At 43.0% G+C, this 12,415-nt stretch overlaps 1 protein-coding gene across 1 annotated transcript in view; it reads left to right on the top strand.

Annotated features, from left to right (window-relative positions):
- The first annotated feature begins 11,685 nt into the window (after positions 1 to 11,685).
- Positions 11,686 to 12,415, top strand: part of LOC139377397 (ephrin type-A receptor 4-like) — a 35,984-nt gene continuing 35,254 nt past the window's right edge. The window contains exon 1 of the mRNA XM_071120425.1: positions 11,686 to 11,812. Coding sequence (XP_070976526.1) covers positions 11,686 to 11,812 — 127 coding nt within the window. The remainder of the gene's footprint in view (positions 11,813 to 12,415) is intronic.

Here is a 12,415-nt window from a genome sequence, read left to right as displayed (position 1 = left end):
CGGTGCATTCAACATGTCTATACATAAATACAAGTAGTGATGAAGTTAATCTCTTCTCCACTATGAGCCAGGAGAGACTGACGTTAATATTAGCTCTCTGTGTACATCCAAGGACCAGCCGTGCTGCCCTCTTCTAAGCCAATTGCCAATCTGCTGTAAGTCCTTTTTTGTGGCACCTGACCACAAGACTGAACAGTAGTCAAGGTGCAACAAAACTAGGGTCTGTAGGACCTGCCTTGTTGATAGTGTTGTTAAGAAGACAGAGCAGTGCTTTATTGTGGATATACTTCTCCCCATCTTAGCTACTGTTGTATCAATATGCTTTGACCATGACAGTTTACAATCCAGAGTTACTCCAAGCAGTTTAGTCACCTCAACTTGCTCAATTTCCACATTATTTATTACAAGTTTTAGTTGAGGTTTAGGGTTTAGTGAATGATTTGTCCCAAATACAATGCTTTAAGTTTTAGAAATGTTTAGAGCTAACTTATTCCTTGCCACCCACTCTGAAACTAACTGCAACTCTTTGTTAAATGTTAGTCATTTCAGTTCGTTTTTTAGCTGATGTGTATAGTGTTAAGTCATCAGCATACATTACTCAAAGTTAGTGGCATGTCGTTAGTAAAGATTGAAAAAGCAAAGGGCCTAAACAGCTACCCTGGGGAATTCCTGATTCTACCTGGATTATGTTTGAGAGGCTTCCATTTAAACATCTTAAGGATTGGTGTCCCGCTAGCGGGACAACTTCCAGTGAAACTGGAGGGCGCGCAATTCAAATAAACAATCATAAATATTATGGATTTTAAACATTTATGTACATTTAAGTGTCATATATCGGCTGAATGCTTAAATACTTGCTAATCTAACTGCGTTGTCTGATTTATAGTAGCTAGTACAGCGAAAGCATGCCATGCGATTGTTTGAGGACGGCACTCGACATCAAAATATTTTTACACAGGTACAGGTTTCCTACATTCACATATAACAATTAAATATTCACTTACTTTTTGAGAATATTCCTTTGATTTGTCATCCAAAGTGTCCCAGCTATAACATGTAGTGCCGTTTTGTTAGATAAAATCCTTCTTTACATCCCAAAAAGTCTGTTTAGTTGGCGCCATCGATTTGAGTAATCCACTCGTTCAACTTGCAGAGAAAGGAATCCAAAAATCTACCCCTAAACTTTGTTTCAACAAGTCAAAATACATTTCTATTTACTCCTCAGATACCCTAAAATGTAATCAAACTGTAATATTTATTTCGGAAAGAAGTATGTTCAATAGGAAACCGATTTTAGCAGGCCCATAATGTCTTCATGGCGCACGCAATCAAGAATTTCCAAGACTGTGTCCTTCTACTAAAACTGACATTTCTTTTTTTTTTTGAAGTTACAAGCCTGAAACCTTGAACATAGACAACTGACACATAGTGGAAGCCATAGAAATTGCATCCAGGGAGCTAATTTTCAATATGACCTTTCTCTTGCATTTCTAAGAGGATGGTCTCTAAACATTATTATTTATTTTTAAATCTAGTTGGTTTTTCTTTGGATTTTCTCCTACCATATGTATTGTGTTATATTCTCCTACATTATTTTAACATTTCTACAAACTTCAAAGTGTTTTCTTTCCAATGGTACCAATTACATGAATATCCTGGGCCTGAGTTACAGGCAGTTTACTTTGGGCACGTCATTCAGGCAGGAAGTGGAGAGAAAAAGGGGCCTAGCCTTAAGTTAAGGAATGCTGTGGCAGATGGGAGGGAGAGGTGAGGGGAGTGGTTATTGAGGGGAGATATCTTGCAGCCCCCTGGCTCCACACCCAAGCCTTATTTGGACTTCCTGCCCCAACAAGGCGAGGCTGTGAGTGTGCTTTACTGTAAAATAGCATTGTATCTGGTCAAACACTGTTTTTTCCAGGATTGATAGCAGGCTGATTGGTCGGCTATTTGAGCCAGTAAAGGGGGCTTTACTATTCTTAGGTAGCGGAATGACTTTAGCCTCCCTCCAGGCCTGAGGGCACACACTTTCTCATAGGCCTAAATGGAAGATGTGGCAAATAAGAGTGGCAATATCGTCTGCTATTATCCTCAGTAATTATCCATTCAGATCGTCAGACCCCGGTGGCTTGTCATTGTTGATAGACAACAAAACAGTTTTCACCTCTTCCACACTGACTTTATGGAATTCAAAACTACAATTCTTGTCTTTCATAATTTGGTCCAATATAAGTGGATGTGTAGTGTCAGCGTTTGTTGCTGGTATGTCATCCCTAAGTTTGCTTATCTTGCCAATGAAAAAGTCATTAAAGTAGTTGGCAATATCAGCAGGCTTTGTGATGAATGAGCCATCTGATGGTTCAATGAATGATGGAGCCGAGTTGGCTTTTTTTCCCCAAAATGTAATTCAAGGTGCCCCAAAGGTTTTTACTATCATTCTTTATATCATGTATCTTTGTTTCATAGTATAGTTCGTTTTCGTTTAGTCACATGATTTCTCAATTTGCAGTACATTTGCCAATCAGTTGGGCTGCCAGACATATTTGCCATACGTTTTGCCTCCTCCCTCTCAACCATAACATTTTTCAATTCCTCATCAATCCAAGGGGATTGAACCATTTTTACAGTCATTTTTTAACTGGTGCGTTCTTGTTAGTAACTGGAATAAGCAATTTCACAAATGTGCAGCGTCTGGTTGCTCCTCATTACACACCACAGACCAGCAAATATTCTTTAAATCATCAACATATGATTCACTACAAAACGTATTGTACAACCTCCTAATACGAGCCTTTCGGGACTTTGGTTTTCCTAGATATGGCTATTATATTGTGTTGACCTTCTACAAATGCCTCTTCTGATATTGAAAAGTTCAAAGGAAAAGTTAGAGATTGTCTAACGGGTCTCTCACATAAGATCATATTTTTTTGCTGAAATATGTATATCAGCCGTTGAATTTGTGTACTCTGAAATGGCGCATTGCCATCCATAAACTGTCACCACAGAGTGCTGATGTGGAGGAAGGGGTGCATGCTTCTGTTTTAAACAAGATCAGAATTTCTCAGCGATGTCTGAATGCGTGGCTCACTGTGCCCTTAGGTAGGATGTTGACACACTCATCTCAAGGTTTTCACTCACCCACCACCCACACCCACACCCACACCCACACTCCACAGCCTTTTTGTCAATGTTGTAGTTTTAATCATAACCAGTGGAGGGGGATATGGTACAGTAATTAACATTTAAATAAATGTCATCTGCATGAATAGATTTAGTATAATCTCATTCCATTCTGTGTTGTTAGATTTGTCAGTAGACATCAATGATGTATATAAACACTAGATTGCAATTTGCTATGTATTGGCCAATGAGAAGCTTTGAAGCCTCCCGTCGGCCATATTGGTACTCCTCAGAAGAAGCAGTCCTCCATAGGAATGTACAGTATTTCAATTCAATGTTTCAAGGACGCAATAACATGTATTTAAGTATTATTTGGTTGTTGTGGGGACAGTAACATAAGTATATTTTTTTATTTGTATGTTTAACTCACACAATGTCATTTAAAAGTGTGCATTAAGTTGTCTGTAATATAATAAACATGGTAAAAATTAATGTAGACATCAATAAATCCAAAATCTTTTTTACAATGGTGGGGGAGTAGTAAAATGGAGGTGCGGTGGCAGTCATGTAGTGTATGTATAAATCATTGATATGCAAGCTCTTGGTCTCTGTCTGACCCTCTCATGTCTGTCTGTGTCATATCTGCACTGACTGGCTCTAGTGTTCATTGTCCGGCAGTCTTTAACTGGCTCTGGTGTTCATTGTCCAGCAGTCTTTGACCTTGTGCATCCCCCGCACCTTGGAGTCTTTTGGTATACTCCAGTCAGCTATCTCTGACCCTGGTGACCCCCGAAGTCTCAGTCCTTTGGTACGGACTGATAAACTCTATCTCCAGAATGCAGTGGAATCAGAGCAAGCCTTCCAGTTGATCTGTAGACTATCATTGACTTTGATGAGCCCAGTCCTGGAGATGTGTCAGACAGACCCATGCTTTGATCATCCTCAGTTTAGACAGAGAGAGAAGGAATGAAAGCATGGTGGGGAGGTCTAAGTGTAGCACAAACCAATAGACGTAACCTTGAACCCGGAGCTCCCAGGTTTGGGTTAGAATCAGCCAGTAGAAGATGGTGAATAACACCTATAGAAAGTCAAATGGATCAAGCAGGTTCAGAGGAACTCTCCGTGAGTTGGTCTATCTTGGTGTTTGTCTCTCCCTGTCTGTCTCTCTCTCTTTGCCATGCAAAACACAGGGCCTTGTTGTCCTCTCATCCTTGAAGAACTGAGAGATAAAGAAGGCAAAGAAAGAAGTGATGATTGGTTATTTGACACTTCCCTCCTTCACCCTCCTCCTGCATGTGTGTGAGTGTTGTTAGTTGGTGTGAAAGAACAAACATGGCGGAGGGGGCTGTCAACAGACAGAGACAGGAAGTCAAAGGTGACGAGTGACAGATCTCAAAACCAACTTCCTGTTGGGAGAGTCCAATGTTCTCTTCCTTATTTTCGGTCTCCTCTTCTCTCCTTTCTGCTCTCAAAGATTTGCTATGTAATACCCAAGTTAATGCTTTGTTAACAGAGGGCTGGTGTAGAGCTGCTTTGTAGTGTGTGTGTGTGTGTGTGTGTGTGTGTGTGTGTGTGTGTGTGTGTGTGTGTGTGTGTGTGTGTGTGTGTGTGTGTGTGTGTGTGTGTGTGTGTGTGTGTGTGTGTGTCTATCCTGTCTCATCAGTGCAACAAGGGCCTGACATGTGCAATCATCTGTTTACATCTAATCCCCAAGTAATCTCCCTCATAACACAGTTCCCTTTGTTTCCTTCCCCGTGCTCACTCAAAGAGACATCTACAGAGGGATCCTTCTCTGAGAAGACACCTTTCATCTCTTTTGCTCACTCACTCTTCCTCTCTCTCTCTCTCTTTCTCCCCTCCTCTTTCCCCGCATCCTCTGCCACTTTGATTTATTGTGGCTCTTGTGCCCTGTAATCATGTGTTTGTTTTCAGTAACAGTGGTAAGTGAGTCTGTGTTTATGTAGTGGTGCTCCTATACAGTGGCATGTGAGTGGTGATCTGTGTTTGAGTTCAGCGTGAATGTTGTCCAACACAAAAGAGCGAAATGTTTTGCATAAGCAAACACGTGTGTGTGTGTGTGTGTGTGTGTGTGTGTGTGTGTGTGTGTGAGTGTGAGAGAGAGAGAGCAAGAAAGAAAGTCTTCCCTGTCCACATATGTCTTGCCTTGGGCCTCTCTCCCACTTGCCCTCCCAAAATGGTGGAAAAGGCGGGAGGGAGTCCCTTTGAGTTGCCCACCCACACACTGTGTCCTCTGGTCACCTCTCTCCTGCCTGGGCTGTGGGGCAACAGAAGCTGCAAAGGCGTTGCCTTAAAACTTTCAGTAGAAGCTCGTGCTCCTCGAGTCCTCTCCAATTGAACAAGTACTGTGTCATTAAGTGTGAATTACCAGCAACGATTTAGATACTAGATTACAATGATTCTCATTCTAGAAAGTCACACGCACACACAGAGCGGAGCATCCTCTTGACTGACATAATTAATGGCTGTGGAATAGTGGTTAGCCCTAAGCCTTTTTCCTTGATGAATATCATCCATCAACAGAGCGACACAAACTACCAAGACGGATGAGAATCATAGTACATTCCCTCTGGAAGTAAGGACACGCTCACACAAACGCACACACTTTGGAACTATTAGTGATTGGTTATATATAACCATATGAGTCGTGTCGGAGACCTCAGGGTGTGCGAGAGAGGGAGATGTTGAGAGGTGTGGTTTGGTCAAACGTACACATACAAACATGCACACACACACATGCGTGGGGTGAGAGGCAGGATGGAGCCTGCGGGGTCACCAGGTGACCTGAGAGTGTGCGTCGCAGACTGTGCTGACAGACAGACACAACCAAGGCCACCATGGAAACTACCACCACCCCACAGCTCTCTCTCTTTTTCCTATCTTTCTTTCCCAGTCACTCACTGCCTCTCTCTCTCTCTCTCTCTCTCTCTCTCTCTCTCTCTCTCGATTTTCTCACTCACTCTACCCATCTCTCTCTTTCCCTTGGGACTGCAGTGATCTGTTCATTCTGCCTTAGTGTACCAGTTGGAGAGAGGGAGAAAGTGTTCCCCTGTTCCTGAGGAGCGAGCCGCCAACAAGACGCCAGCACAACAGATGGATGGATGGAGAGAACAAACGTGTTCTGCATCATATCACTTCACTTTACATAACCGCACACACTGATTCACGCACTCACAGATACCCACACATAGATGAACGTGTAAAAAGTTATCTTTCTACCACATGCTAACAAGGAAAGACAGCAATAGAACGAGAGGGAGGGGGGAGAGGATTAGAATTAAAGAGGCGAGAGGTTCCCTGGCTGTGTTCTTTTAGTGTCAAAGTAAGCAAACAAATAAAAGGACACACACTCCTGGGTTTACTGACGACATCTTCTGCTGCCTCCTTCTTCCTCTGTTGGCAACTTAAACCTTTTTTCACACACACACACACACACACACACACACACACACACACACACACACACACACACACACACACACACACACACACACACACACACACACGCACACACACAAACACACACACACAAATGCTTAACAGATAAATGCCAGCAGATACATTATGGCAGAGGATTGCAAGGGGATTTGACCTCTTTAGTCCTTTCATCAGAGCATATGAAGGAAAAGAGAGGAGAGGACCATCATGCTAGACTTGATGCACCTGGAGTCTTATTCCGCCAACTCTCCCCCAGCCCTCCCTCAGAGCAGCCGGTGGCTCAGTGGAATCACGTCAGCTGTGTGTACACTCATGCGTGTGTGTGTGTCTGTGCTCCCTCAGAGTGGTGTGACAGATGCTAGCGATCCCTAGGTCTCGCCACTACGCCTCAGGCATGTTAATGATGCTCCGTTAACTGTGGGCTCTGGACACACGCGTGAACATACACACACACACAAATATCTGCTACCCTCTTTCTATGTTTGAGCCCCAATATAATAGCACAGATTGCGCTCTCTGTTAACCCGTACTCTTGTTCGTGGAGTGCACGTGATATATGAGGAGGTTTTTGAAAGGCCCCATACAGAAGCTCCACTAGCAACACTTCTGTCCTCTTCTTCTCCTCCTTTGTTCTTCTGTCTTAACCACCCACATATCTTTTACATCCCTGGAGCCTTTACCAGACCTGCAGCTCATACATACATACATACATACATACATACATACATACATACATACATACATACACACATACATACATACATACACACATACACACAATACATACATACATACACACACACACACACACACACACACACACACACACACACACACACACACACACACACACTGAGAGAGAGAGAGAGAGAGAGAGAGAGAGAGACCAGGTTGCTGTTGACCAGGATGTTGCGGGCGGCCAGGTCTCGGTGAACGTAGCTGATGTCAGACAGGTACTTCATGCCCGACGCGATGCCACGCAGCATGCCCACCAACTGGATCACTGTGAACTGACCGTCGTGTTTCTAACACAGAGAGAGAGAGAGAGAGGGCAAGCGAGAGTGAGACATGCTATTTGAAAATATCTCGTTGCCCGAGCTCCTTACACACACAACACATGTCCAACATCTCTCCATACACAAGCATCTCCCTATCCTTCTCAGCGATGTGTCTACAAAGCAGTTAGACATATATTTGTCACACTATTAAAGGGCCCTTCTGTGAACTTCTCCCCATGACTCCTTTTATCACTACTTCTATGACGAGTACCCGATGGTGTCTGTGGGAGGCATGAGGAGTTAGTTGGTGATTTGAGGAGGGGGTTTGGAGAGGGCCAAGATGACTTCACTGTGGCTTCAGGAGCTCTTCTGGGGGTAAGTGGGTTTGGTGGGTTTAGGCTTTCTAGTAATTAGGGGAAGGTAAAGTATCCCTAGGGGTTAAGGGGTGCTCACACACACACACACACACACATACACACACTCTCTCACACACACACAATATAGATGTGTGGGCAGTAGGAGCCATCTGGGTCCCTATAGGAACAAAACATGTGTGTGGGGGCCGAAGGCTCGGGGCCGCAGTGGGAGTTCACTCTTCAGATCTGGGAATCCCACAGGAGAATGGGAACACCATCACGACGGTCATCAATCAAAACTACACTGACACAAACGAGCCTGAACAACGGCCTGCAACTCCATAATGTCACTGTGTCACCTCCGACCCGTGGCGAGGGTCTGCCCACTGGCACCCGCGTTCGATAGGCCCCTGCCCTCCACGGCTCGATGTGATTGGACACCGACTCCACAGCGAAGCTGCCACCCGCTCTCGGCTAATTGGGTCTTTGTGAATGCGCAGTCTGTCGTGGGTTTGGAGGAAAATGAGGTGGTGAAAACGGCATTATGGTCTGCGGCGGTGAGTGACGGGTCGATGTGAGGCGATGGGTTTCGGTCTCAAAGCACCAGATGCTCTTCCTGGTTCCATTATGGTGCATTATGGGGGACGGGATGGTTTCGCCTGAGCAACCGAAATGACACAAAGGCGTTCAGAATAGGACCCTGGAGAAACACAAACACACAGCACCCTGTACTAAGGGCCCCGCCCGGACCTGAGAATGGCCCCATGCAACGAGATGGAAAGTGTATGGCGAACACACATACAATTCACATATACAGGTCTCACACACAATAAATTCTCCCTCTGTCTCTAAATTGAGGTCAGCACAAAAGTTACACACTCTCACACTCGAGGTTGAACACGTTTCAATGTGATAAAAGGCCTCTAGTCGACATCTCAAACTCCCTAAGTAGAGCTCTTAACACATGCAACTCGCGTGACCCGGTCGAAAGCAATATTAGACGTGGACAGGACGGAATTAAAGATCGTGGACTACCAAGTCGGGGTTGGGATTAACAGCTGTAACAGGCTATAGTAAAAGACCTGTGTCTCTTCTCTTAAGAGACATCCACTGTGTTTCTTTGTGCAGCCGCTCCATTGAGAGAGAGAAGGTGTGGGAGGACCGCAGACCCCTCTCTTTGTTCTTCCTCAACGCTTTTACAGCCTGCACAGGATGGAGTCCGACTTTTTTTCTGAACAGAGTGTGTAATAATGGCTGCGGTGCGTGCCTGCCTCGGTGGACTACCTGTATACGGTAGATGTAAGCATAGTATGACCTTTGCCAAGAGGTCTGGATCGTTATGGCACGGTGGTGCGCGTGTCCCGTTACGGCAACATTTCTGGTATTCAGACCCTTTTTATGTTGACAGTGTCACTGTTCCTATTGTGTAGTTGTCCATAGCCTTAGGCAGGGTTGGGGAGTAATGGATTACATGTCATCTGTTACATGTAAGGGATTACAACCAATATGTAACTGTAATCCGTTACGTTACCCGTAAAAACACTGTAGCCGGATTACAGATTCTTTTGAAAAACTAGATGATTTCTTTGAGGATTACTTTTAAACTCAGAAAGGATATTTGGGGAGAAAAAAATATTTGACACTTCTCTGTTTTCTCAATGACATTCAAATCAACATTGAAAAAAGGTGGTGCAAGTGTAAGTTTGTTCCAGCTGAACGAGTCTGACCACAAGTCAGAGATCACTATGACGACACAACTAATGGGTTTGACAGATCGTGTAACAATAGCAGGAATAGTCTTTTGTAGGCTACAGTCCAAGCTATGTCTTCCAATGGTGCGACTGCTGTCGGCATCCTAAGATTATCCAACTTGAATGAACGCTTGGAGGTAAGGATGACAGCGGTGGTGTAGTCTATGGCGATATGGATATCACTTATTCATGATATTTACAAAGTGCATTGATGTGAATCACACTGCTGCTCTCTCATTTAGTTATTTGCACTTTACGGATTGTGGTTGTTGTGGATGGCTGTTCACAAATCTAAATGTGCATTTGAACCCAATAATGGTTGAATTCAGGATGTTCAAGCTGCTTATAAATCATTGTTTTTGAAATCAGTGGACAACCAGTGAAAAAAATGTGCTCTTGCAACAGCTGCATATTGCGGATCCCAGCCTATAGAATAAAAGTGGAGCTTTTATTGCTCAATCTAATTCCATTGGCCTAATGGACACATGTTCAAACTCGCACACTTTTGATAGCCTTAAAGGGGCAATCTGTAGTTGCTACATCTATTTTGGGATTTATAAATTATATACATTAAAGTGAAGATATAATGTAATATTATTATTATATGTATTAGAAAGAAAAGGTTATAGAAGGATCCTACATAACCAACCCATAAAATGACATTTAGATGTCGTTCCATTGGAAACATACATTTTTGTCTTCTTGCCTCTTAAAGGGGAAAGTCATCTCAAAGTAACTAAATGTTACTCTACCTTTATTTAACCAGGCAAGTCAGTTAGGAACAAATTATTTTTTACAATGGCAGCATACGAGTTAACTGTCGTGTTCAGGGGCAGAACAACAGATTTTTACCTTGTCAGCTCTGGGATTTGATTCAGCATTTTTTTGGTTACTGGCCCATCGATCGAACCACAACCTGACGTAATTAGATTACATTGCTGAATTTGGGTAATCCAAAAGTTACGTTTTTGATCACAATTTTTGGACAGATAACTAGTAACAGTAACTGATTACATTTAGAAAGGAACCTACCCAACCCTGGCCTTAGGCTATTGAGATTCATCAGCATCACCCCAGATCTCACTCCCAATGGAAGAGCGTCAGGTAGAGAGAGAGATATGAGCTAAAGACAGGGGGCGCTATCTCCCTCTTGTTTTTCCTGCATCCTTGTCAGTGAGGCATTGTAAATGCAGCAAGCAACAAACAACCTACTGACTGGGACGAATGTCAGTTCAACGTCTAGTTTTGATTTACATTTCAACTAACATGAATTCAATGTGAAATCAACAAAAAAAGGTAATTAATGCCATTGGATTTAGGTTAACAGTTGGGTGAAAACAATACGAAATTCCCTTCAATTGGTTACTTTAAGCAAATCGAAACAGTTTCTCACGTTGACTAAATGTCATCACATATATTTGTTGGGCTTGAAATAACGTGGAAACAATGTTGGTTCAACCAGTTTTTGCCCAGTGGGAAGTGACCTTCATATTTGATGTGTTCCCAGTTCCAAAGCGACAATATATAGCCAACAGCACACTATTTTATCTATCACTTTTGTTTCAATCTATAAGCAGTTTTCTATCTTAAATTAGTCACATTCAATCCCAAACAAAAAAAAAGGTTATTGTTTGTCACATACTACATATGTTTCGTTAAAAGCTTGTCTGTTGATTTATCGAAACGATCACGTTATATTGGCTCATCATGACGAATCAATGACGCGGGCTTAGTGTGATGTTGTCACACGACTGTCAGTGACTTAATTGCCAGGAGCACAGGTAAAACGGTAAAAACACGCAGACATTACAACATAATCTACACATATGACATATAACAACTCACACGTTGACAAACACGTACACCCTATGCCAGCGAGATACCACTGACCAGAGAAGAGAAGATACCTTCAACTGCGTCAGAGGGAGCGAGAGAGGACCTCCTTTTGCCCACAGCGTTCCAAGTATATCATTCCCACACACACACACACACAGTTTTCCGACAGGGATGCGCGGAGCTAAACGGAGACACTTCCATACAGCACAAATGGCTGCGAGTTTTTGCAAAACAACTTGTGCGTTCATATGGATGTTTACACTTATTTCCACCGCTCGAGTGTATCCGCCTAACGAAGGTAAGGAAATCAGTGTTTTGCAATTGTTTAGGCATAAGGGAGGGTACGATTCTCCGAAATATTTGGTTAGGCTACTTAACGTGTCTTAATTGAGGGTCCGTTTTTCCCTTCATATTCCGGCACTATTGGAAACTGCTGTTTCTTGTTTCGCATGTTACATACTTGGAGTTCAAGTATGTACATACAGTTGTTCCTCTTTCATTTGACTTTTATCCAACAATTTGTTTCACAAGCTTAGAATGATGAATGATAATCGCAATCACTGCAATCCCAAAAATGTATATGGTTGCCTCACAAACTATCTTTCTTTATCATTTTAGCTGAATTTCAATGTTATGCAGTCAGTAGCCTGCTCAGCCGAAAGCAGTTTGAACAGGGGCACAAATGAAACCTCCAGATTCTGACAAATGTCACATTTCTAACAAGTAAACGTCAAAACATTTTCGGTTTCAGCAGTGACCTACGGCCTTTGCGCTACGGGTTTTTATCCCAAATCAAATCAAATTGCATTTGTCACATGCGCCGAATACAGACCTTACAGTGAAAATCTTACTTACAAGCCCTTAACTAACAATGCAGGTTTAAGTAAAAAAAAAAAAAAAT

Source organism: Oncorhynchus clarkii, chromosome 20 (assembly GCF_045791955.1).
Source record: "Oncorhynchus clarkii lewisi isolate Uvic-CL-2024 chromosome 20, UVic_Ocla_1.0, whole genome shotgun sequence".
NCBI lineage: Eukaryota > Metazoa > Chordata > Actinopteri > Salmoniformes > Salmonidae > Oncorhynchus > Oncorhynchus clarkii.
The sequence above is the reverse complement of the archived record's forward strand: the minus strand, read 5'-3'. Positions and strand labels throughout refer to the sequence as shown.